At 41.4% G+C, this 26,886-nt stretch overlaps 1 protein-coding gene across 1 annotated transcript; it reads right to left on the minus strand.

Annotated features, from left to right (window-relative positions):
- Positions 4,167-19,303, minus strand: LOC109848394 (probable flavin-containing monooxygenase 1). Its single transcript, XM_020417859.1, is given in 6 exon segments — positions 4,167-4,707; positions 4,830-5,188; positions 5,328-5,503; positions 5,725-5,962; positions 18,794-19,067; positions 19,069-19,303. Coding segments are annotated over 6 exon segments (1,488 nt in total). The 5' UTR covers positions 19,167-19,303; the 3' UTR covers positions 4,167-4,364.

The raw sequence follows: 26,886 nt of genomic DNA on the forward strand, positions 1-26,886 counted from the left end.
GAAGCCTCACAAACAAGTTTGATCATGTGGTGACAGCAATTGAAGAATCCAAAGACATGGAAACTTATACTTTTGATGAATTGATGGGGTCTCTTCAAGCTCATGAAGAGAGACATTCCAAAGGTGATGACAAGAAAGAGGAGAAAGCCTTCCATGTCAAAGGAGAGTCTTCAAACAAGGAAAAATCATATCAAAACTCAGGAAGAGGAAGAGGAAGAGGAGGCTACAGAGGGAGAGGCCGTGGAAGAGGCCAATCCAATGATGGAAGAGAGGAGTCTTCCAAAAGAAATTACAAGGGGCCTATAAAATGCTACTACTGCAACAAACCAGGGTATAAGGAGGCCTCTTGTTGGAAGAAAGATGAAGATAAGGAGAAAGGAAAGCAGGAGAAAAAGTCAAATTATGTTGAGCAAGAGAATTTGTTCTTGGCTCAACATAATTGTGATAGAGCAGGAGATACTGTCTGGTATGTGGACAGTGGGTGTTCCAATCACATGACCAGTTCAAGAGCTATGTTTCAGAATCTTGATGATAGCAAGAAAAGTGTTGTCAGGATTGGAGATGGAAAGCAATTGACAGTTGAAGGGCTTGGCACAATTGCTTTTTCAACTGAGCAAGGAAAATCAAAGCTCCTGCATAATGTTCAGTATGTGCCAAAACTGGCACACAATCTTCTGAGTGTTGGGCAACTAGTTTGTGGCGGCTACAAAGTTGTATTTGAAGATGACATGTGTGTGATCAAGGAAAAGCAAAGCAATGAGGCATTGATGAAAATTGCAATGGGAAAGAATAAAGTCTTTCCATGGGATCTGACAAGAAGTGCAGGCCAAGCACTTGTGGTGAAAGGTGATGACAGTGCCAAGTTATGGCATCTCAGGTATGGACATCTAAATGTTCATGGTTTAAAGCTCTTAAGTACTAAAGCGTTTGTGAATGGATTGCCTAGAATTGGTGATCTAGACATCTGTGAAGGCTGTGTGTATGGAAAACAAGCAAGAGGATCTTTTCCAAGTGGGAAGTCATGGAGAGCTTGTGAATGGCTGGAACTGGTGCATGCTGATCTGTGTGGGCCTATGCAAACAGAATCTTTGGGAGGAAGTAAGTATTTTCTATTGATCACAGATGATTACAGTAGAACGTCATGGGTGTATTTTCAGAAAGCAAAATCAGAGTCCTTTGAAAACTTTAAGAAATTCAAGGCTCTGGTGGAGAAACAAAGTGGCAAGCAAGTCAAGGCTTTGAGAACAGACAGAGGTGGTGAGTTTGTGTCACAGGAATTCATGCATTTTTGTGAGGAACATGGCATTAGAAGAGAGCTTACTGCACCTTACACACCAGAGCAGAACGGTGTAGCAGAGAGAAAGAACAGGACTGTGGTGGAGATGGCAAGATGTATGCTAAAGGCCAAATCTTTGCCAAATAAGTTCTGGAGTGAGGCAGTGGCAACAGCAGTATATATACTCAACCTGTCTCCTACAAAAGCTGTCATCAACTCAACTCCATTTGAAGCATGGAGATTAAAAAAGCCCTCTGTAAGTCACTTAAGAATTTTCGGCTGCATAGCTTATACTCTGGTGAATTTAAGAACTAAGCTAGATGACAAGGCAGAGAAGTGCATATTCATTGGCTACTCAATGGAGTCCAAAGCATACAGGCTCTACAATCCAGTTACAAAGAAGATCATCATAAGCAGAAATGTGATCTTTGATGAAAATGCAAGTTGGAGCTGGTGTGAATCAAGTCAGAAAAGAGAAGAGATGCAGAAATTTGTTACACTTGGAGAACTTGATGAACCTGCTGTGGTGCCAACACAGCAAACTCCTCCAACAACACCTCATGTGTCATCAACATCCTCAAGCAGTCAGAGTTCACCATCATCTCACTCTTCATCATCAGATGAATCTCCTCCACTACGTGTAAGATCTCTTGTTGATATCTATGAAAATTGTAACTTTGCCCACTACGTGTAAGATCTCTTGTTGATATCTATGAAAATTGTAACTTTGCTTTATTAGTCACTGAGCCTGTAGGATTTGATGAAGCCATTACTCAACCTGAATGGCAAGATGCAATGGAGGAGGAAATTAAGTGCATTCAGAAAAATGACACATGGGAGCTAGTGAGTTTGCCCGAAGATAAGAATTTGATAGGACTGAAATGGGTGTACAGAACTAAGTACAACTCTGATGGAAGCATCTCAAAGTACAAGGCACGACTTGTGGCAAAAGGATATGCTCAACAGGAAGGGATAGATTATGAGGAGACCTTTTCTCCTGTTGCAAGATCTGAGACAGTCAGGATTGCTCTTGCTCTAGCTGCTCAGTGGGAATTGCAGGTCTTCCAACTAGATGTAAAGTCTGCATTTCTCAATGGAGAATTGCAGGAGGAGGTATTCGTTGAGCAACCTCAGGGATTCATCAGAAAAGGTGAAGAAGAAATGGTGTACAGACTGAGAAAAGCTCTTTATGGGCTAAAACAGGCTCCAAGGGCGTGGTACAGCAGAATTGATGATTTCTTCATCAAAACAGGCTTTAGCAGAAGTGAAAATGAGCCTACATTGTATGTGAAGAAAAGAGGTATGAATGATTTCATCATTGTTTGCCTTTATGTTGATGATATCATATATTTTAGCTCTTCACATAGCATGTTATCAGAATTTAAAGACTCAATGATGAATGAGTTTGAAATGTCTGATTTGGGAGTCTTGCAATACTTTCTTGGTTTGGAAGTAAAGCAAGAAAAGAATGGAACTTTCTTGTGTCAGAGAAAGTATGCAAATGATCTGCTTAAGAGATTTCACATGGAGAATTGTGAGAAAGCAAAAACACCTATGAATGCTAATGAGAAACTGCAAAAGGTTGATGGCACAGAAAGTGCAGATGAGAGAGTTTTTAGAAGCATGGTGGGAGGTCTAAATTATCTCACACACACTAGACCTGACATTACCTATTCAGTCAGTGTTGTGTTGAGATATATGAATTGTCCCACAAAGCAGCATCTTGGAGCAGCCAAAAGGATCCTAAAGTATGTGGCAGGAACTCTGGATTATGGTATTTGGTATGAAAGTGCAAAAGACTTCAAGGTGAGAGGCTACACAGACAGTGATTGGGCAGGCTGTGTTGATGACAGAAGGAGTACATCAGGATCTGTGTTTGACTTAGGATCAGGAGCTATTACTTGGAGCTCAAAGAAGCAAGATACAGTAGCGCTATCATCTTCTGAAGCTGAGTACATAGCTATGGGTGCTGCAGCTAAGCAATTGGTGTGGTTGAAGAAGCTGTTAAAGGATCTATGCTGTGAGCAACAGGGTGCATTAGAAATCTGGTGTGACAACAAGTCTACTATAGCTATGGCAAAGAATCCTGCATTTCACGCCAGAACTAAGCACATTGATGTGCAATACCATTTCATCAGGAAATTGGTACTTGAAGAACATATTGCTTTGAAATTTTGTGGAACTGATTTTTAGAATGCTGACTTGTTTACCAAAGCTCTGAATCCAGTCAAGCATCAACACTTCATGGAGAAGATAGGCATGTGCAAGCTTGGATCAAGGGGAGGTGTTGAATGAAGTGATCAAACATGCACAAGCTGTTGGAATTCAAGTTATTTCAGGTTGTTTCAAGTTGACTGAATCAATTTCAGTTAGCCTCATTTTAGGAAGCTGAATGAGTCTAGGTAGTTAGCAAGTTTATCTGAGTTAGTTTAGCTCATTAAACCATGTTTTTAGGTATCATTTGTTAGTGTAAACGTGAGCTGATTTTCAGTTTCTGTATTGGCTTATAATAGCCTTGTTCTGCATTAATGATCTAATAAGAGAAAATATTCTTGTCTTTCTTTCTTTAATTGTCAACACTGTTTATGATTCTTAATTGAACAAGAATTTTCGAGAATCCATGTTGAATAATAACTCTGGTTCAACCAGGATTCTATTTGTGATATCTAGTCTTAAAAGGAATACATCTCTAATCTCTTGTTTCTAGTTGAACCTGGATGCATGCATTTTTAAATACAGCTTAATAGAAAGAGAGAGTGGTTGGTATGCTAATTAAGCAATTTGGGGATAAATTAACCATATTTTAAAAGAACTAAAAAAATATAGAGAAATCACAAATATGTTGTCTAGTTAAGAAATCGAAGGAAAACTTAAGTATTTTACCAGTAAATAAGGAAGTAAACTTGTAAACATATATAAGAGTTATGGAAACTTAAAAATAACATAGGTTTTGGGGTACATAGAAACATAAAATTTGGGGTACATAGTGTATATGATAAAGCAACCGAAAATTGCATTTTAGACTTCGAACACATTACACAAAGATTTTTAGTATTATGCTATAGAGAACACTTGCATAATTCACTCTTCAAAGATCTGCATAATCTTCAGGTCCATAAGGAAGGAACCAATCAGCCAAAAACCCTTTCTTCCTTCTAGGTTCGCAACCCATATCCCTACACAACTGGTCATTGTACCATATGTGCGTAGTTCCGATACAAGATCTCCTAAAAGACTGGTGGTTGTATCTCTTCATGTATTTCTCCCACTCCTTCACATTTTCTTCCATTTTACTTATGCTTGGTAGTCGGAAACCTCCATCTAGAAAATGAGCTAACCATTTCGACCTCAGCTCCGATGTGTACAGATTTGCGATGCTTTCAGAGTATCCGATGATTGCAAGTTGTGGGATCTTAGGGTGGATGCATTCCCTGTGAATTACAAAAATGACAATATTGATTCATTTCATATATGAAGACATTTACATCATTGATGAAGTTTGTACAGTTTCTTTAATAAATAAACAAAAAGAAAAAAGAAAGTGTTTATAGACCTGTAGAGTGGAACAGTAGTCGTTGATGAACCTGCAACAACCTTCTGAAATAATGGCGAAACAAAGATATCACTGATCTTCTGATCACTCTTGTACCCTGTTGCAAGAATGACTATATCTGTTTCTAACGGTGAAGTTTCTCCATCAATCATCACACCTTTCTTACAAAAAACAAAGGACTGTGATTTGCGCAGGATAATGCTCCCTTCTTCAATTTTGTCATAGAATTTATCCGGTAGCAACGCAAACAAACAAGAAGATATAGCATGGGATAAGCTATGCTCTGGTACCATTCCGTACTTTTTCATGGGGAGGGCCCATTTGTAATAGCTCTCAGCAAATTTAGAGAACACCCATGCCTTCAAGCATTAAAGAGAGCAAATCAATAACAATAACAGGCAAATAACTAAAAGTTATTAATGTCATGGGATTAGGATCCTTGTATTAAGACTACGAAACCTGAAGATCAAGGCTAAAATTTCATATAGAAATACATACCAGTGGTGACAACAAAGTGGCTAAAAGACTAAGAAGGAACCCTTCACCAGGCTTGTGAAAAAGAAGCTCAGAGAAGCGATTGAGATAGAAGAAAGCCAAAGGAATGCCCCACGCAATGTAGTCTGGTACTATCCATCGTTTGGTTCGATATAGCATAGTACATGGATACTCGACACCTGAAAACTTACAGATGCACGATCAAAATATAGTAAAACCCTCTTTTGCATGGATAACGCCTTTTTGTGCTCGACGCTAGAAATGATCTCAGTCAGAGTGAAACAAACAATTGCATCTGCAGCTATTTTTATTTAAATTACAACTTCTGTTACAATTATAACTTTCTGCATATCAAACAAACTCTACGCAAAGTGGTAATGTACAAATTTTATCACTTTACCATTGACATTGGAGCACTCTGCTGCAATATCTATAGCTGACTTGAGGTATCCGACCACTGTAACTCGCTTTCCTTTGATCAGCTCCTGTGCACGGGCACTGCCCATGTCGGAATAGTCCATGGAGTGGATAACCTTTCCATCGAACACTTCAGGTCCCTTATTTACAGGGAAATTTGGGATATTGGGAACACCGCTAAAGCGTCCAACGCACAAGATCAAGAAATCTGTTTCATGAACCTGGAGTTAACAAGGAGTTAGCACATTCATATATGGATATTGGGTTAGTTTATTATAGGGAATACCAAGGATTAGGGGTTTTTTTTTTTTTTTGCAGCAGACATATACTTCACTGTTTTAGTTACAACTTTACCTAGAATATCTCAATGGATCTCCATTTGAAGCATCAGAAGAGCTTCAATTTTACTTTCAATGTGCAAGGGCATGAGAACTGAGCTAGGATGCCCTTAGATATTAGAAGATCAATGAAGCGCCGGGAGGTGTATTACCCTTGAGTCTAAGCGTAAGATTTTGATTTTTCTTTTTATGGAGAATTGAGTGCAGAACATGATGGTGGAGTCTTGGTATATTTCGTAGGCATGAAATTTGTTTTTCATGATGTATATTTATATGAAATGTGAGTGATTGTCTATGAATAAGGTGTAGTAGTGATCTCCACCACGACAGGGATGGGAGGATCTCCCAGATTTCTGTGTGTGTGAGCCTATGAGGTCAAACGATGCATGGGCAATTCTTTTATCGTGCGAGAAAGGAAGGGTCTAATGTTTTGCCAACTTGCAATCAGTGCATGGAGATAATGCCTCGGTTGGAAATTATTCTAAATTGTTCGTGTTGGAGAGTAGACGGAGATGAGGAAAGGAGGAATGGCCTAGAAGTAGTGCTAAAGATTGCATGTTGTGAGTTAAGAATTGAGAAGACACATGGTGGTGTGGACTTGGTTGTGTTGTGCGCAGCGGAAATTTCGGCAGCACCTCCGGTGCGCAAGGTGCACAACAAGAGATTAGATCGAAAGAATTCTTGTATCACCAAGGAAACAAGAATCTGAAGCGGATATCTCAACAAAGTGAGATATCGGCACTTCCTCTCATCAGTTCTAGGACTGACCTGTCGAGAGATCCTACAAGCTATTACAAATCACGGCAAGAACACAAATTTTACGTGGTTCGGCAAATCGCCTACGTCCACGGGGCAAGGAGGGGGGAGATCTACTATAAGAGAGGGAGAATACAAATAGGGTTTACAATCACTCAATCTAAACCCTCACACAATCTCTCAAACCTCTCGCACAAATATCTCTCTCAAAATCAGCACAAGAGACTGCACAAAACTCTCTTCACGAAGCCTCTCTTCACGAAGCCCTAAGACTTCTTTTCTTTGCTGCAGCCACCGCACTGTTTTTCTTGTACCCTGCCTCTGGTTCTCGCTTTTGTTCCGCAGGCACACAAAAAGTTCCGTGCCCTCTCTGCTACGACCCTAGCTCTTGATTGAAGATATATATATATATATATATATCATTGTGATTAAGGTACGTGGGCTTCTCGTGGGCCTGTGCTTCATGCGGTTTGAAACCGCGTTCCTCCCACTCACACGTCCGCTCACAATTCTCCACCTCGGTGAAGTTTCCCCAAACCTGAGCCGACACCAAAGCATCCAAATATCCCAACTTGTTGTGTCCAGTACGAACTCAAACCACAACAAGTCGAGAACCCAAACGATAGTCCAAATAATCTCACCCCCATCAACTAATCCAAACCGGCTGCATCGTAAAGACTGCCTACGTATCCTCTTGCCCAAGGAATCAAGCCGGACGTAGTTCACCAAATGGCCTCGAAAGGCCTCAACACCGAAGAATGTTCAAAAGTTCCAAATAATGACCAAACTTGACACCTGAAATAACTTTGGTCAACATATCTGCAGGGTTGTCCTTCGTGTGGATTTTCTCCAACATGACGTCTCCTTCATCCAAAACGTCACGAACAAAATAGAATCTGACATCAATATGCTTCATGCGTGCATGATAAACCTGATTTTTCACCAAATAGATAGCTGATATGCTATCACAATATACCCGAAGGGTCTCCTGTGCAATCCCCAAGTTCTCCAATAATCCCTGCAACCACAAAGCCCCCTTCACAGCTTCAGTCAACGCCGTATACTCTGCCTCCGTAGTGGAGAGAGCCACTATAGACTGAAGTGTGCATCTCCAGCATACCGGTGCACTTGCCAATGTAAACACATAACCTGAAGTAGACCGGCGCTTGTCAAGATCTCCAGCATAATCTGAATCCACGTAACCAATACAATCATGCCCATTCTTCTCATCCTTCTGGAATACTAAACCAACATCCACGGTACCTTTAATATACCGTAGAATCTATTTCACGGCCTCCCAATGATCCTTCCCGGGGTCGTGCATGTATCTCGATACCATGCTCACGGCCTATGATAAATCTGACCTTGTACACACTATCGCATACATCAAGCTACCCACAACATTGGCATATGGAACTTTGAACATGTATTCCCGGTCCTCAACTGAAACAGGTGACATCTTAGCTGATAGCTTAAAGTGGGGAGCTAATGGAGTACTCACCGCCTTGGTATTACCATCATAACTGAATTTCTTAAGCATCTTCTGCAAGTAACTCCTCTGTGTCAACTTCAACCTACCCTTCACCCTATCTCTCTCGATCTCCATACCCAATATCTTATTCGCTTCTCCAATATCCTTCATCTCAAATTCGGATGATAGCTCCTTTTTTAACTTTCTAATAGCTAAAGTATTCCTGGAAGCTATGAGCATATCGTCAACATATAACAACAAATAGATATACTCACCATTCTGTAGCTTGTGCATGTAAACACACAGGTCATATGGGCTCCTAGTGTACCCTCGGCCAATCATAAAGCCGTCGAATCTCTTGTACCATTGTCGTGGTGATTGCTTCAATCCGTAAAGAGACTTCTTCAGCTTGCATACCAATTCTTCCTTTCCTGCAGCTTTGAACCCCATAGGTTGTGTCATGTAGATCTCCTCTTCTAAATCTCCATGTAGAAAGGCTATTTTCACATCCATTTTGACCAAATCCAAATCCAGCTGTGCCACCAATGCCAATAAAATACGAATCGACGAATGCTTCACAACAGGTGAAAATACCTCGTTGTAATCAACGCCCTCTAGCTGTGCATATCCCTTGGCAACCAATCTGGCTTTGAATCTAATTTCCCCAATAGAAGATCCCTCTTTCTTTGCATACACCCACTTGCATCCAATAACCTTCTTACCCTTCGGTAGCTTTGCAAGTTCCCAAGTGTCGTTCTTATGAAGAGACTGCATCTCTTCCTCCATGGCTTCCCTCCACCTATTCGAATCAGAGCTTGACTCTGCTTCCTTGAATGTAAAAGGAACCAAATCATCAACGACTTCTGCTGATAAAGCATATGCAACCATGACATCGTTATATCTAGCTGGCCGACGAATGTTTCTTCTTGGTCTATTAGCTGCAATGGACTCCTGAACATGACCATGTTCCTGAGTCCCAACATCCACTGTATCCTCTAAATGCCCGGCTGTCATCTCATCTCCTCCCAGTGTCACCTCTGTAGGAGCCTCAATGGATACAATGTTATCTGGAGTTGGTGGAGTCACATCATCCTCCACCTGCTGCGATATCAACTGTCTGGTCTTCCTCCACCTGCTGAGAAACTTGAGGCTTCATCATGTACGCCTCGTCAAATGTGACATCCCTGCTAATAACTATCTTCTTGTCCTGTGGATCCCATAACTTGAAGCCTTTAACTCCATCTCTAAATCCCACAAAGACTGCTTTCCTCACCCTCAGATTCAATTTACCATCACTGACATGGCAATAAGCAGGACACCCAAATATCCGAAGCGACTCATAGTCACTAGCTACCGAACCAGACCAACGCTCCAACGGAGTCTTCCCCTGTATCGCAGTGCACGGCAACCTATTCACGAGATGGCTCGCATAAACCAACGCTTCGGCCCAAAAGGATCTTGACAATCCACTTTGCGTCATCATACATCGCACCTTCTCCAGCAAGGTACGGTTCAACCTTTCAGCCACCCCGTTCTGTTGCGGTGTCTCACGTACTGTGAAGTGTCGCCTAATGCCGTGATCCCGGCAAAAATGCAGAAATGGATCACTCTTATACTCGCACCTGGAATCACCGAACTGGGTCCTTCATTGACAGACTCCCCAACATGGGCGGTCTCTGCAGGCTTTTCTACCTGGGGCGGTGAGTCAGGCTCACCAGGAGATGCACAATCATCAGGACTCATCTCGCCTTCCTCACGATATCCTGCATAGGATGGGAAAGCATGAGCCAGAAGTTCTAAACGATCAAGAAAATGATCTATAGAATAGACGTTACCTCCGTCACTAACAGGATCCTCATCAGCCAAGTCCATCTCAGATGCTCGTGAATTTGCATGCGGCTTGTGGGCTAATCTTTTCCGCCTATCAGCACGGACAGCAATCGAAGGTCTTGCCCGGGTAAAAGGACGGAATTCGTCGTCACTGTTGGTCGCTGTCCCTGAAATATCGAATAGTGGTCAGGAATAGCAATTTGGAAATGCAGAGAAAAAGAAAGATAGGTGACTAACCTTGCTCCAAATCTGCCTCGTAGTCTTCAGGGTCTCCGCCTGAGGCCTCTCCAGCAGAACTAAAGGCCCTGTGACCTTCTGCATCAAGTCGGCGGGTCTTGCCCCGCGCCCTCTGTGACCGAGCACCGTCCCGGATCACATGAGAATCAATCTGAGAGGCTTCTTCGGCCACCAACTCTTCAATAGGCTTCACAGGGACCGTCTTATTAGCTGCTAACAACCACCTGCAGCTCAAGAAAGTGAGGTTCAACTGTCGCTCAGCACCCGGGAGACTGAACCTAGCACCAGTGCAGCCTGTCACGGTCCACAACCATGCACGAAGACCGTCCACCAAACCTCCATGAGCCCGAAGCTGCTGGCGCGGGTTCCCGACATAAAGCTGGTCATAACCAAACTGGCGAGCGAATCGGCAAGGTAGATACGGCTCTATAAAACACTGATTCCCCACCCGGAAAGTCAGGTAGCCCGGCCTGATGTTCACTAGCCAATTAAAGCAGCCGATATCTAAATAAGTGCGATACTCCCTCGGCTTCTCCTCATCAATCAAACACTCGCCATACCGGCTGGAGAACTGTGGAAAACAAGTAGAGAACGCCCAGCACTTGTGGACCTGTAGCTGCCTCCTGATATCAGAGAATCCTCGGCCCTCCCACTCACCCTTCTCAAGCAGCTGTAGTAAGGGAACAGAGTGGTCCATGGCATGCGGTACCGACATCATGTCAGAACGATGAAGGACGAACCAAGCCATCAAATAAACATACGGAAGCTCCACCTTAGTGGTAGGAATCTGAGTCGGCGATTCCTTCTCCTCCCGTGTAAAAGTACCGGAAATCTGTCGAAGCCCTCGATGAATGTTAGCCACCATCACCGGAAGAAGTGAAAGTTCCTTTCTGTAGGCAAGTTGAACCGCAGGGTAGAGCACTTCCAGTGGCAGAGCGTCACCAGACTGATACGGGACCACGCATTTCTTTAACCAGATGGCGAGGTAGCCGGCAAGAAGAGTCATCGGACGAATCGGTGCGGTCGCATGGCATAAGAATGATTTGAATTTAGTCCCTGCAGGAAAGCCACTCTCAGGACTGCTAATGGTATAGGAGTGGGCGTCAGTCTTCTTCAGCAGCTCATTAACCTCTGAAGGAGTCAGCGGTGCCAGTTCACAAATAGTTTTGCCAGAATGGCTCTCCAGATTCTTGAACAAATATGATGCGAACTGCTTCAGGCTCACATTTGATTTGGTCCTCTTCGCTAGGGGCTTAGACTGCGCCAAAGCAATGTGATAGTGACAAGTGAGGTCCCATAAGGTCTCGTAGCGGTCGGGCATGCGATCCTTCAGCTGACTCAGTTCATGGTTGGAAGGAAAATACTCCTGGTATAACATCTGACCCATGGACAAACCAGAAATCTTATGCATCTCATGAAGAGCCAAACCCAACTCTCCGTGCCTAGTCAGAAAGGTGTTCGAATCCGGATTATAAAGCTCGCATAAGGCAAAGAAATGCTTCGCACTAACGGGTAAACCATGCATGGTGGCACGAATGGCTGCATAAAGACCGCAAGCGTGCAACTCCTCGCTCCATCGGCTCAAGACGTACTTCGTCAGATGAGCCCACCAAAACTTGTCCAAAGAATGGACCCAACCATAGAATCTGTGACGCGGTGCAGGCATCTCCCGTCCTAAATTAGCGAGGCGATTCCTCAAAGTAGAAGCAGAGGCAAGGAACTCATTATGGGGCGGTGCATCTAGTCCCAGTACTCCAGGACACAGTCCAACAATATGATTCCTGCTCGAACCAGGAACTGCCTAATGAGTAATGTAGCCACAGTGAACGCTCTCATGCTCCTCTGTCAAGCGTTAAGCTGACGTTAGGTGATCATTATCAGTAGCCTTGGAATCTAAAATCCTCGTGTAAGTCAATCTACCTGAGTAGCTGGAATATGATGTAGTGAACAAATCTGAGTGGGCAGATGCCCTCCGTAGTGAGGCCAACTGTTAAGCTGACGTTAGGTGATCATTATCAGTAGCCTTGGAATCTAAAATCCTCGTGTAAGTCAATCTACCTGAGTAGCTGGAATATGATGTAGTGAACAAATCTGAGTGGGCAGATGCCCTCCGTAGTGAGGCCAACTGAGCAGAGGTAGTGAGGGAGGCAGTCAGTCCACATGGTACTTGTGCATGTCCGGTGGTAGTCACACCACTTTGCACTCAGAGGCGGCCTTAATAGTGGTTGTTGGAGGGGGTGAGTCGAAGTGCATTATCTTATAAAGGGTGAGACGATTTGGCCACATTGTGCATTTATAAGATAGGGCATATCGACAATATGTCCCTGCCTTATAAAATACGATGCAGCGTCAAAACGCCCCCTTTATTTTGAGATATGGTTTTGACCAAGCAAAACCTATCTTTAAAGCGTCGATCCTCACCAAGGAGAATCAAGGCTCTTCCCGATTGCCTCACCAAGGAGAACAAAAGCCTCTTCTATAAAAGAAACGAGTCCGAAACGCTTTGGAGGGGGTATCTGTAGGCATCAAAAATTACCTATAGGTCTCCACGAACGGTTCAGTGTTAAAGAGCGACGATGAACGTCACTATCCGATCCACAGGAGTTCGATTGACGTCGATGAACGATTGAAGTGAATCGACGAACTACGTGAGCTGATAGGATTTCGGAACAACGAAGGCACGGGCCAATCGGGAACCCGGCGATGTTCACAAAAAGAACAATACCCTTCATGTCTTGATCACTCTACAGATAATCCAACCACCGGAGCAGATCGAACTCTTTGTCAAGCTTCCAACGCACTTGGAATCACTCAAATCCGAGTTCGGATGAAGAACTTACGGGGAAAACAATCAAACATACGCAACGGAGCGTCTCAGGCTGAACTGGGACACCCGGGGTGTCTCGGGAAAGTCGAAACACCCCAGGGGTGTCTAGGCTTTGCCTAGACACCCCAAGGGTGTCTAGGCTTTTCCTAGACACCCCAGGGGTGTCTAGGCGCCCCAGGTGCCCCTATTGCCTATAAATAGCAACCTTAGACCTCATTTTTGAAGATCTGGATTTTTGGAGAGTTGGCGAAGCCCTGCTGTAGTGAAGAGTGGTCGAGCGCTTCAACAGAGGAGAGGTCTTCATCAGATTCTTCATCACCCATGCCCGTTCCTTAGTATTACCCTTCGCCGGTAATCCTAAGAAGAGCAGATATCTCGTTTTAGCCGAGATAGACGCTTCAAGCTTCTAGATCTCCTCGCGGATCGACAAAGCTCTGTCCGATTTTTCAGGAACAGATCTGAGTGACAGGTGGTCCACGGATATCAACGTCCTCGTCACAGGCCAAAGACCCACGCAAGCAAGAGACGATAAACGGATCTTGCGTTTATTTTCAGTTATTTTCGAAAAGTTGTAATCTTTCATTTTCTTATTCTTTTTATTGAATATCTTGAATTCTTTGTAAGCGATCCAGATTATAATGAATTCGATAATGAAGGCAACTTTCTCCGCAAACAAGCTGGCGACCACAGTGGGAGCCAACGGCCTCGCTGCCGAGGCCGTCGTGACGCAACCGGCATTCAAGATCCGGGTGAATGAAGAGATCGAATACGAGTTCGATCAGCAAAAGTTTGAAGAGTACCTCTCTTCCTCCTCCTCCAGATCCGCCTCTCCGAACTGGCGCAGGAAGGTATCCTCTTCCAGAAATGTTCGCGGGACCTCCGGCTCTAAGATCCAAGATCCCGTCACCGTTGCTGCGCCCGTGCCCCGTGACATCCCGGCGGCATCCAAAGAGGTCGAGGCTGCAGATCCAGATCTGGACGAGGATTCAGATCGGCAAGAGTCGACTTTAGCTAGTAGCTTGAGGCCAGTGAGAGTTGTGTGTTGGCTTAAATTGCCCTAACTTGACATGTCGCCAAACAAACTGGATAGACTGACTTGATTCAGTTTGGTACGGTTTTGAATCAAGTTCACTTCGATTTGGTATGGGAAGACAATGATCAAAATCTATGAGTAGCATCTACATAAGGTCAAGAAGGTGAAATGAGATTTTAGCTCATGTTAAATATTGAGCTCCAATACATATGATTGCCAAAAAGAACCACTAATTCAAGAATTCAAACTTAATTTATTTCTAAAGAAACAAATAAATTAGAATTAAATGATGCAGCAGGTTTATTTGTCATTCTCTAATCAGTTGCATACAATACAAGTAATAAGCACAGACGTACCCATGGTCAAAGTTGTATGCTTCTTTTACTGATTTCAGAATAATTGTAAGATTTGGGGACGTAAGACCAATTTCAATGGGGGTACTAAGAGCTTTGCTACAGGCACCCAAAATATGGGACCAATAAAGGGGACAAGTGAGGTGTCTCCCTTCTATTGGATAATGAGTTGACCATCATTAATGATGGCCAACTCATTATCCAATAGGAGAGGGACACCTTACTTGTCCCCCCTATTGTTCCCATATTTTGGGTCCTTAAGGAATTTTTTGGGGTACTAATATTAAAATATTAAAGATTTAAGGGACTAATATTGAAATAACCTTATTTTTGTGCGAAATGGAAAAGAGTAAGGACGAAGGGCACACGTGCAGGAAAAACGTGCTCCCCAAACTTAGTTGTTAGCAAATTTCATATTGTGACATGAGAGGGTCAAAATGGTCTGAAGAAAAATTACGCAAAACCTTTGGGGGCTTAAGGGTAAAATCACCCCAAGAGAAGTTCCGCAAAACCTTCGAGTGCTTCGGCTTTTTGATATGACTATCGAAATAATGCTAAATTAACAGATTGGTTTTTTTTTTCTTAAACTCTTTTTCACAACTTTGGTATTTTTTTTTCTTACTCCTGACTCATTTTGTTTTTTTTTTCTTGGCCCATCGTTCAAATAGCTCGAAAAGTTAGCGGGAAGTCAAAAAACACGCGAATTGCTGATCTGGAGTGTATAAAATGGAAGGGATTTGTTGATATTAGTACCTCAAGTTTTCACTTTTATGGGTATTAGTCCTCAAATCATTCAAATTTGAAATTAATCCCTACCACGGCATCGAAAATTGCCTATAGGTCTCCACGAACGGTTCAGTGTTAAAGAGCGACAATGAACATCACTATCTGATCCACAGGAGTTCAATTGACGTCGATGAACGATTGAAGTGAATCGACGAACTACGTGAGCTGATAGGATTTCGGAACAACGAAGACCCGGGCCAATCGGGAACCCGGCGATGTTCGCAAAAAGAACAACGCACTTCGTGTCTCGATCACTCTACAGATAATCCAACCACCGGAGTGGATCGTGTTAGACCCTAGAGGGGGGGTGATTAGTGTCTTATGCTAATCTAATCCGATTTAAATGCCAATTAAAACTTATTAACAAGTTATCCTAGCAAGTATGAATGCCAATTAAAACTTATTAACAAGTTATCCTAGCAAGTATGAAATATAACAACTATATATAAGCTAGAATAAGCAAAATGAACAACAAAGAGATATATCCTATATGATAGAAATATGTGTAAGGATATATAAACAATAAGATATATCCTAACAAAGAGGTATAGACAATATATGTGCAAGGATATAAAATTAACACGGGGGTGAATTAATCATAAACTAGATAGAAGAAAAACAACAATGAGCAATTGACAAAGGCAATATGAATAATAAGCACGAATGTAAAAGTACGCCAATCACTATTTTCACAACTACAAACAAACAATTGAAAGTGATGAAAGCTGACATTGGGACCCACTTTTTTACGCTTTCCATCCTTTTACATGGTAAAAACATACAACCAAACAGCCCCTTAGGAGTCCGAGAAGTGAAATCTGGAGCCATCTATGAGAAATTAATGGACTAGAGAATACGATCGGGCGGAGGTGAAAGTGGTAGCAAAAGAAAAAGTTTAGGTGGTGTAAGGGATAATAGAGAGGGGGAGGGAACTAAGAGTTTTCGGGAATAAATTTCAAATTCTAATGATTTGAGGGAATAGTAAAAACATAGTGAAGATTTGATACCGAACAATGGACCAAAAAAATATCAAAATAAAGCCAAACAATAAATAATTACCAAACTGGTAAAAAAGGTCAAGGACAAATATCAATCTTGTAATTTAGCCATAGAAATAGAATATAAGATTTTGGTAATATAAATAAAAATAAAAGTTCACGCTATTTTAGTTCATGAATGATTATTTGATATTATATGTTATTTTTTTATTTATTTGAATGTTCATAGTGGAATTAAATTACAGTAAACCTGTTCTGAAAAAAATTCCAGTAAAAGCCCAATAACTTCCAAAATCTCATTATACCCCGAATAACTTTTGTAGATTGGGTAAATTATACTAAACCCCAATAATTGCAAAATGCCATTTTATTTGTCTTTTGGTTCAAATTTATGGGGGACGTTATATATCTCCAAAATGCATAAATGTATTGGGGGGTTTCTGCAAAATGCAAAAGTTATTGGGGTTTAGTGTGATTTTAAAAGTTGTTGGCATTTTACTGCTGAAAAGTTTTTAGGGGTTAGTGAAACTCCATGTTATGCGCATCCATTGCATGTAGTCATATACTTTAATTGAACCATAATACATCTTATTCAAACATAAGTTTGAATAAACCAATAGATCAAAGATATTTGCTCGATGCAATACAAGCATTACTACCAAATCTAGAGGTTCTTTACTTGTCATATGCTTCTTATTTTTTGAAGCTATGTCTACTCAAATCATACAACTGAGGATCAGGATCTGTCACTGTAACTCAAAAATATTTAATTTTTATGCTTTAATGTGACTTAAGAGGGGGCATCAAAGCTGAAGATTTTTGGTTAAAAACGATTTAATATTTGAGGTATTTAAGTGCGAAAAAATCCAATTTAAACAATTAGGTTCATATTGTTTGCAGTTCTAGACGGATAAATTGCAGATAACTTCCCTCTCCCTACCAATTAGTGATGGTAAATGCTAGCATACAAGTTAAGGGGTAATAAATCTTAACTGAAGATATAGATGAAGGGTTATTTGCCATTTGATGATAACAAAATCATCGTTTATTCATCACCCCTAGTTTAATCATTTCATAAAAACTTACATTTAATAAAATATTCTAATGTTATTTCCTTTAAAGTTAGATGCAGAATAAAATTGAAATATGGTGACCATTTGGGGCTGAATTTTAATTCACTACAATTTAGAGAGTAATTTATAAATTAATTTGGTTTAGATATCTGTTTTTAACAATTATTTTTGGGCCCAAACATATTGACACCCTCACCCAGAGGGAGAAAACACATTCAAGTTCTGAAAGTGTTTCTTTGAAGTTAGGTGAAAATATCCGAAAGAAATGTTCTAAGTATTTAACACCGTATCCACGCAACATAACTATTGAGCTATCCGTCTTTAACAATTTAACAACGTTTCTTAATTACTTTGGATGCTAGAAAAAATGTTTACCATTGAATTGGATCTTATCAAGGTTCAAAGAGGTTGGGTTCTATTTTGTGTATGTGATTTATATTTTTTTATTAGGTTAAATCTCACATTCTAACTTTTTAAAAAGAGTTTTGTTATTTTGTGTTCTATTTGTTAAATCTCATAATTATACTTTTATAAAAGAGCAGGGGCGGACCCATGCCTGTTCAAACCGGTTCAGTTGAACCATCTCATATTTATAAGTTTTCTATATATATTATACATATCTGTTAGTAAACATAAGTGACTTATAGCCTAGTGGTACTAATGTTGCTATGTTCTAAGAGGTCTCCGGTTCGAAACTCCCAAAGCTTTCTTAGTTTGCTATTACCAACCAAGTTCTCTACTTTATTTTCTTTCTTTTTTTACCTCCACCTTATTTTTTGTTTCTTTTTCTTTCAATGTATCCATTTATGAAGATAAGCCAAATAATTGTTTTTATATATCTACTTTTCTCCTATTTTCTTTATTTTTGCTTCTCTAAAAATAGTTTTTTGCTTTCTTACTATTTTTTTTTACGTCTCCAATAGTAGTACTTGAAAAAATAAAATTTGAACCACCACATGATAGGGCGTGGATCCGCCACTGTAAAAGAGGTTGGTTCTATTTTGTGTATGTAAATCCGATTTAATCCCAAATTTGACTGATTTACTTCCCTAATCCTAGGGAGTCTTTTTAAAAAGAGTTTTGTTATTTTTATTTTTGATAAAGTTCGAGTCATGGTAAAAGCCTTGTTTCTTTTCTATTTAAGCAGAGTATTGTAAGGCTTAGAGGCATGTCTTCTCATCAATAAAGTTTCTCTTTTAATATTTTTTCGTGGATTCGCAGATCATTCTTTGTGGATTTAGAGAACAACATTGGTGGATTCCGATGTTTTACTTCTGCGCTGCGTTATGAAATAGTTTATGTATGTGAAATTTATCAAAATTTGAGAAGGAAAAAAAATCAAAAAATTACCTCAATTTGGCAATCGTGTCCACGCTGCACTCTCACGTGCCAAACTCCCCCGCTCCCAAACGCCTCTCCGTTTCCCCCCCACGTATCCCACGCCATCATCTCCTCCTCCGACGGACCGACATACTCGACCCCGACCACCCTCGTTGAGAACCTCACGTGATCCAGCACGTGGAAGTGCGCAGCATACGACCGGAGGTACTCCATCACCTGCGCGTGGTCCGGGTACTTCTCGGTCACCTCCGGAGGCCACGGGTAGTCGGAGAACCGGTACATCCTCGAAGACGGTGGGGATGAAGCCCTTGGAGAGCAGGTGCTTGCATGCGGTCAGGCCGCTGATGCCTGCGCCGATGATGCACACTCTTCTTCTATCCATTTTTTATTTTATTTTTCGTTTTTTTTTTTTACTGAGGAGTTGAGATGATGAGAAGAGCAGACTCAAGCGCTTTCTAATGGTTCTGATGCAAGACGTTATATGTGTAGAGCGTTCTCTCTATTCCTCCAACCACACCTTGGAGCGTTCTCTCTATTCCTCCAACCACACCTTGGGCACATCCCTTTCTTAGCTACAGTGCACAGGGTCTACTTTAGATTTTTTTTTTTTAATTTAAAGTGAGCCCTGTGCACCGTCGCTGAGGAAGGGGATGTGCCCCAAAGTATGGTTAAAATGTGCCTGTAGTGTTTTCCTAATAGTGGGGCTTATGTGATTTTCGTCGTCGTACGACAAAAAAAAACTTCTCTGTAATAGGGAAAAGAATCTTATTTTGGCAGGGGTTTAGGGATGTTAAAAAGTTAGGTTTCGGGAGCTTGGGCGGTGGCAGGTGATTTAAATATCACCGCTAATCCAAATTAATGAAAGAAAAGGGAGAACTAACCATGTTAGGATTTTAATGATATACTGTAAGTGAATTAGTGCTTATTGACAGTCCTCCACGTGGCAGAAAGTTCACTGAGTGAAGTAATAGACATTCTCCTTCCAATATGGCAAGGCTAAACAGATGGATCCCCTGCTTTGTTTTTACAAGTTTTTTTTGGGAATGGGTGCAATATGATTTTAAAAATAATTTTGATGAGTTCTCTGAGGGATCTTTTTAGATTCGTGGACTCAATTATGCACATGTCATCTTGATTCCAAAGAGAAATGAGCCTACTTCTGTAAATAACTAAAGACCAATCAGACTATTAAGTGTGATATACAAAGTTATTGCCAAAGTCCTAACAAATAGGTTGAATACCGAATTACATCCGTTAATTAACCTAGTCCAAACTAGCTTTATTAAAGCGAGACATTTGATTGAAGGGGTAGTTGCGGCTCAAGAAATATTAACTGATTGCTTTCAAAATATTAAACATGGGAGGGGTTCTTTTAAAATTAGATTTTGCAAAGGTCTATGATATTCTTGATTGGAACTTTATTTTCCACGTTCTTAAGGCCAAAGGATTTGGTGTTGGATGGATTTCTTGTTTTTATCTATGTTAAAAAGGGGGTCTTCCTGCTATTGTTTTAATTGGGAAACCTAGACATTAGATTTTGTCCAAAAGAGGAGTTCGGCAGGGGGATCCTCGTTCTCCTCTTCTTTTTGTTCTTGCGCCAGATTCTTTTACTAGAATGTTGAACCAGACTATGGAAAATAATCCCCTAGAGGGTTTAGATCTTGATAATTTGATCCAAAAGATGTAATGGTGTTCCCATTCGCTAAAGTGCAAGCTCACTGCCAAGCAACGGACGGGTGCTTCTACATGCTATGTCCCTATCAACTTGGTGGTCAGAGACTAGTAGGGACGACCACTCCACCGACCCGCCGACTCGACATCCCTTAATTTCAACTCGAAAGGCAGAACTTGTCGCCTCCCTTTTGTCAAAAACGACTCGCCACGGGTCCATTCAACCATTTGCTAGATGCCTTACGAAGCCGACTCGAAAGGCATTACTTCTCACTGAAGGCAAATGACTTCTTCTGCCTTGAGCTTATCCTTCCTGACAACGTGTCAACATCACATTTAATGCATGTCAAGCGCATCATGCCTCTGACCTTGATAGCCTTCATAAATCATCGGACCATGTGGGCCTTGTCATGCCGCCGATCACTTCCCATTCAATGCCAAAGTAATCTTTCCTCCAGTCGCCATTTGACATCTGTAAAGTAGAGGTTGACTCAGCTATCTGTCCATACTTCGCCACCGCCCTCCTGTGCTCGGCCGAAGTGACCAATCTACCATTATACCCTAGGTATAAATACATATACTATTTCACCCCTGAAGAGGGACGAATTCCTGATCCCAATCCAAATTTTCTAATTCTACAAAAATAGACTGCATAACAAGAACTCATTGGGTTCATTTCTCCCACTCAAGTTCATCAACTAACTTGGTCGTTGGAGGAATCACGGGGGAACTAATCCTCACCCTCTTACGTATTTCTATATATGCAGATCCTGACCACCCAACTCAAGAACCGGACATAAAGTTAGGGAAGAAAGCGGCCCCCTCATCACTCATCAACCATCCCGTCCTAGCCTGGATGCAACTGACTGTGCGATCATATAAACCATCAACAGTTTGACGCCCACCATGGGGCCTCCTCGTTTTCTTCTTCAAGAAAACATGTTAGGCCCTGAATATAGGCTGATCAATTCACCCTTAACAACATAAGGGTTGTATCACCCAAGCTAAGCGGAGTTCGGAGTTGTATCACTCAAGCTAAGAAGGGTTTGGTTTTGGTTGAGAGGAATCGACATAGTCGTATTCCTCTATAGCCTTAGCAACCATTTTGAGAGTATTTATCAGCTAGCCATCTATAGGATGGAGGAGCACCCATCACCTTCAAAGCTTCCTCCAAGGAAGATCGGCTCCTGGTTGTCTTTTTAGAAAGAACCACTCCGGCTCCTGGTTGTCTTTTTAGAGAGAAGAACTCCGACTCCTGGTTGTCTTTTTGGAGACTACTCCGGCTTCTTGATTGTCAAATCATGAGAACAATAAGAGAAGGCCTCCTTCCTTCGCTAGGATAGCCTCTATTCTAGGGTCTTCAGCTTTCAAAGATGTTGAAAGGCTGTTTAGTATCCTCTGGTCATATCGCACGACCCACAAAGAACCCGATCAAGGAGACGCCATTCAAGCTAGATTATGGTGCTGAAGTAGTCACGCCCGTCGAAGTAAGCATATTGACCATTCAGCTACAACACTTTGATGAGGACGCGAACTCAACAGGACACTGAGTCGGCCTCGACCTCCTAGACGAAACCCGAGAGAAAGCACTCCGAACCCAGGTCACTAATCAGCAGCGAATCGCCCGCTACTACAATAGCAAAATCTAACCAAGGAGATTCAATGCTAGCGACCTCATCCTCCGCAAAGCTGCTTTCAACAAAGACACTCGGAGAGGCAAGCTAGCATCCAACTGAGAAGTGTTAGCCCTTATGTTTTGATGATGTTTTACAACCACCATTATCGGTACTAATGGCTTATTAAGTACAAATGTAGTGAATTCATTTATCAAGCTTGTTAGTACCACAAATGGAGGATTGGATGGAATATGCGTTACAACGATGATATCCAAAGGAGGAGGAGGCATAGTGATGAAGCAACGTTATTTCAAGAACAACAAATTCAAATAGAAGCTTCATCAAATTCAAGCTATATCAAGACTCAAGCATTGCATTCTATATGAGGATATTAGCTATCTTTTATTTTTCTCTCTAGTGCTAGAATGTAGGCAAAGAGTTATTGACTTCACTTGAAGCTATTGGGATATCACACACACGTTTTCATACTTATATTTTAAGCGTTTTTTACAAAATATTATTTTTCACAAGTATGAGGACCTATCTGCAAAATTCCTTTTCCAAACAGTTTGTTTTTAGTATTAAAAACATTTTACAAAGTTTCATAATTTTCAGAGGTCAAATAAATATTTTCTAAATATTTTAGTTGAGTCAAAAACTGTTTATCTGAAATGTATCAGAATGCGGTCGACCACACCGGTCGACCGCTCATATGATCATTCGTCAGTGGGCAGTAGAGAGTTTGTCAGTCGACCGATGCGGTCGACCGAGAGCTCGATTTTTCTATCGGTCGACCGCACCGGTCGACTGATGAAGTCTCTGTTTGTTTTTCTCGTTTTCGATCTGGATCGCGGTCGACCGAAAATTTCGTCGGTCGATCTCGTTTTCGATCTGGATCGCGGTCGACCGAAAATTTCGTCGGTCGACCGAATGATTTCGTCGGTCGATCGAAAATTTCGTTGGTCGACCGCCGTATTATTCAAACGGTAATTTTGGTCCTTTTCCAGCGCCGCTCAGTACAGATCTCAGCGACGCTTTGCTTCCAGATTTTGGGGATTAAGGGATGGGTTTAAACAGCTATTTTTCTCCTATTTAAACTCCACCTCTTCTTCTTCCTCATTGTCCCAGCTTTTGTTAAAAAAAACCAGAGACGTTTGTTTTCACTGAGCAAAATTTTCAAACTGTTCTTTTTGTGTTTTTTGTGTGTTCACTTCCCAGCTTCAGTGTGCTCTTTCTCTTTGCCATAGGGACGTTGTAAAGAGAGAGTCTTACACCATTTCTACTATCTTGTGAGTGTGATCTTGTGTAGATCAACTGTGAGGGAATGTGATCTAGTGAGATCAACTGTGTACTATCTTGTGAGTGTGATCTTGTGTAGATCAACTGTGAGGGAATGTGATCTAGTGAGATCAACTGTGTAATATGAGATCGTGTGGGGATCGCTGTGTAGACGAAGTTCCGGCTTCCAAACCGGGTTGTGTAGTGGATTTCTCCTCGAGAGTGGGGAGCGGGGACGTAGGTCAGTGGACCGAACCTCGTTAACATATCGCGCGTCACAGGATAACGATTCCTAACCCTATCTCCTCTATTTTGATTGCATTAGAATACTGTGGTTTGCTTGTCTTAATTTGTTTGCTTGTGTTTGTTTTTTATTGCATATTAGAGCCTCTTGACCCTAATCACCCCCCCTCTAGGGTCCAACAATTGGTATCAGAGCTTGGTCTCTATATTAGTTTTTGGTTTAACCGCCTTAGAGAAAAGATCTAATGGAGGCTTCTTTGAATATGCATATGTTAGAAGGACAATCCACCACTAGACCACCACTCTTCACCGGGAGTAACTTTGCTTATTGGAAGGCTAGGATGAGAATTTACCTTCGTTGTATTCATCTTGACATCCTAGAGCTCATAGAAAAGAAGTATGTAGAGAAGTCCAAAGTCGGGAACATGACCCATGGAGAAAGGCACCAAGCCAATCTCAATGCTAAGGCTATGAACACCTTAATTTGTGGTCTTTCCCCCAATGAATACAATAGAGTTTCCACGTGTGCAACCGCATACGAAATTTGGGTAAAATTATGTATCACACATGAAGGAACCCCCAAGTTAAGGAATCTAAGATTAGTGGGTTTATGCATGATTATGAGCTATTTAAAATGCTTCCTAATGAATCCATTGATGCTATGTTTTCCCGTTTTACTAATATCATCAATGAATTGCATGGTCTTGACAAGCAATTGTCCATTCAAAAAATGAACTACAAGATACTTCGTTCCTTGACTCCGGCGTAGGAACCCAAAGCTACGGCCATCGAGGAAGCTCATGACCTTACTACTCTAGCTCTCGATAGTCTCATCGGAAAGCTCAAGGTCCATGAGAAGAAGCTCAAGGGGAAGGAGAAGGAGGAAGTGCCATCATGGGAAGTTGAGGAGCCATCACTAAAATTGAAGACCATAGCTCTCAAAGGAGCTAGTGATAACTCCTCTTCGTCATCGGATAGTGAAGTTGATTTTTCTAGAGAAGTGGCTCATCTCTCTAGAAGAATCTCTAGACTCATAAGAATGAACAAGAAATTTAACCCTCGATCTAACAACAAGTTTTCCTCTCGTGTAGGTAAAATTTTGAATGTAATAAACCGGGTCACATCGCTAAGGATTGCCCTAAGTGCCGGATGGGAAGAATCTGAACCAAGTGATTCAGATAGTAATGAAGAAGGAGCCAAACTTGCTCTTCATGACCCCAACATTTGTTTCATGGCTCATGAGCAAGAGGTAATATCCGAGACCGAAAGTGAATCTTTCTACATGCAATGTGACATAGCTACAGCTCTAAAAGAATTGAACTTTGAATTTAAGAGAATGTCAAAAGAATACTCTTCTTTTAAAAAATTGCATGCTTATTGTGATATCAAGCTAGAACAATTAACAATCTCTCTTGCACTAAAAGATGAATTGCTAGGAGATCTCGATTTTGAGAATAAGCAATTAAGATCAAAGATTGAGAGACTAGAAATTGAGGGTGGAAGGATTAGACCCACTCATGCTTATGCTAATCATCATCACCATGGTAGAAATAGGTTTCATGATTCTCATGGTCATACATACAAAAGAAATTTTGTGTGCACATATTGCATGAAACATGGTCATATTTCTACTCATTGTAGAATTAAAGACAACTTTGAATTTTATGGATTGACATGGGTACCCAAAGGTACCAAGACTACTAACCACCAAGGACCCAAGACTTGGGTACCTAAAGCTACTACATCTTCATCTTCATCTCTTGTAAGGAACGTCACGGCTACGACGTAAGGAGATGTGGTACCTTGATAGTGGTTGCTCACATTATATGACGGGCAACAAAGAGTTATTTGCAACCCTATCAATTCAATTTGAAACCCTAAGGGTTCATGGCGAAAATTAAGGAGGTGGTTACCTCAAACGAACCTCGCGTTCGTTCAATTTTAACCGAGCTTCGCGCTCAACGAACCTCGCGTTCGTTCTAAGGTGAACCTCGCGTTCAACTCAGGTGAGCGTCAAGCTCAATTTTAACGAACCTCGCGTTCGTTCTAAGGTGAACCTCGCGTTCAACCTAGGTGAGCGTCAAGCTCAATTTTTAACGAACCTCGCGTTCGTACTTCAGACGAACCTCACGTTCGTACTTCAGACGAACCTCGTGTTTGAACTTCAGACGAACCTCGCGTTCGTACTTCAGACGAACCTCGCGTTCGAACTTCAGACGAACCTCACGTTCGTACTTCAGACGAACCTCGCGTTCGTACTTGAGACGAACCTCGCGTTCGTACTTCAGACGAACTTCGCGTTCGAACTTCAGACGAACCTCGTGTTCATTTTTAAACGAACCTCGCGTTCGTTCCCAAGTTGAACCTCGCGTTCTTTTATCAAACGAACCTCGCGTTCGTTCATTTTCAGACGAACCTCGCGTTCGTGCTTAAGTGAGTCTAGTACTCAATACAGTCGAACCTCGCGTTCGAAGTTAAGGGAACTTCGTGTTCATTATGGTTAAGCCTCGGCTTTTCATGGGTCCACTTTGGTATACTTAATTTATTCAATTAAGTTATGGGCCCAACTATTTTATGGAAAAACTCCTTTTATTGGTTATTTTCGTATCTTTGGTTGCAAATGTTTTATTTTAAATACAAAAGATCACCATGATAAATTTGATTCCAAAATTGATGTTGGTATTTTCTTGGGTTATGCACCTCGAAGTAAGGCTTATAGGGTCTTCAATAAACGAAGTCTCGTTGTTGAAGAATCTATAAACGTTACTTTTGATGAGACTAATGTTGGTTCTCAAGTTGTTTTACCTAGGAAAGATGATGATGATGATGTTGAGGGAGGATTGGACTTATTGCAAATCAATGATACTCCTTCTATAGAAGCTCAAAAGGATGTGGATAGCTCCAATGCTCATGAACAAGTTGAACTTCCTAAAGCTTGGAAATTCGCATCAAACCATCCAAAGGAACAAATTATTGGGAGCCCTTCACAAGGAGTTGTTATTCGCTCAAAAGCTTTGAGTGAGTGTGGTAATGTTGCTTTCTTATCTCAACTAGAGCCTAAAAAGATTAATGATGCTTTAAATGATGAATTTTGGGTTTTGGCTATGCATGAAGAACTAAATAATTTTACAAGAAATGATGTTTGGAAATTAGTTCCTAGACCTAACAATGCTAGTGTAATTGGTACTAAATGGGTTTATAGAAACAAACTTGATGAACATGGTATTGTTACTAGAAATAAAGCTCGTTTGGTTGTCCAAGGATACAATCAAGAGGAGGGCATACACTATGATG

Source organism: Asparagus officinalis, chromosome 7 (genome assembly GCF_001876935.1).
Source record: "Asparagus officinalis chromosome 7, Aspof.V1, whole genome shotgun sequence".
NCBI classification, from domain to species: Eukaryota; Viridiplantae; Streptophyta; class Magnoliopsida; order Asparagales; family Asparagaceae; genus Asparagus; species Asparagus officinalis.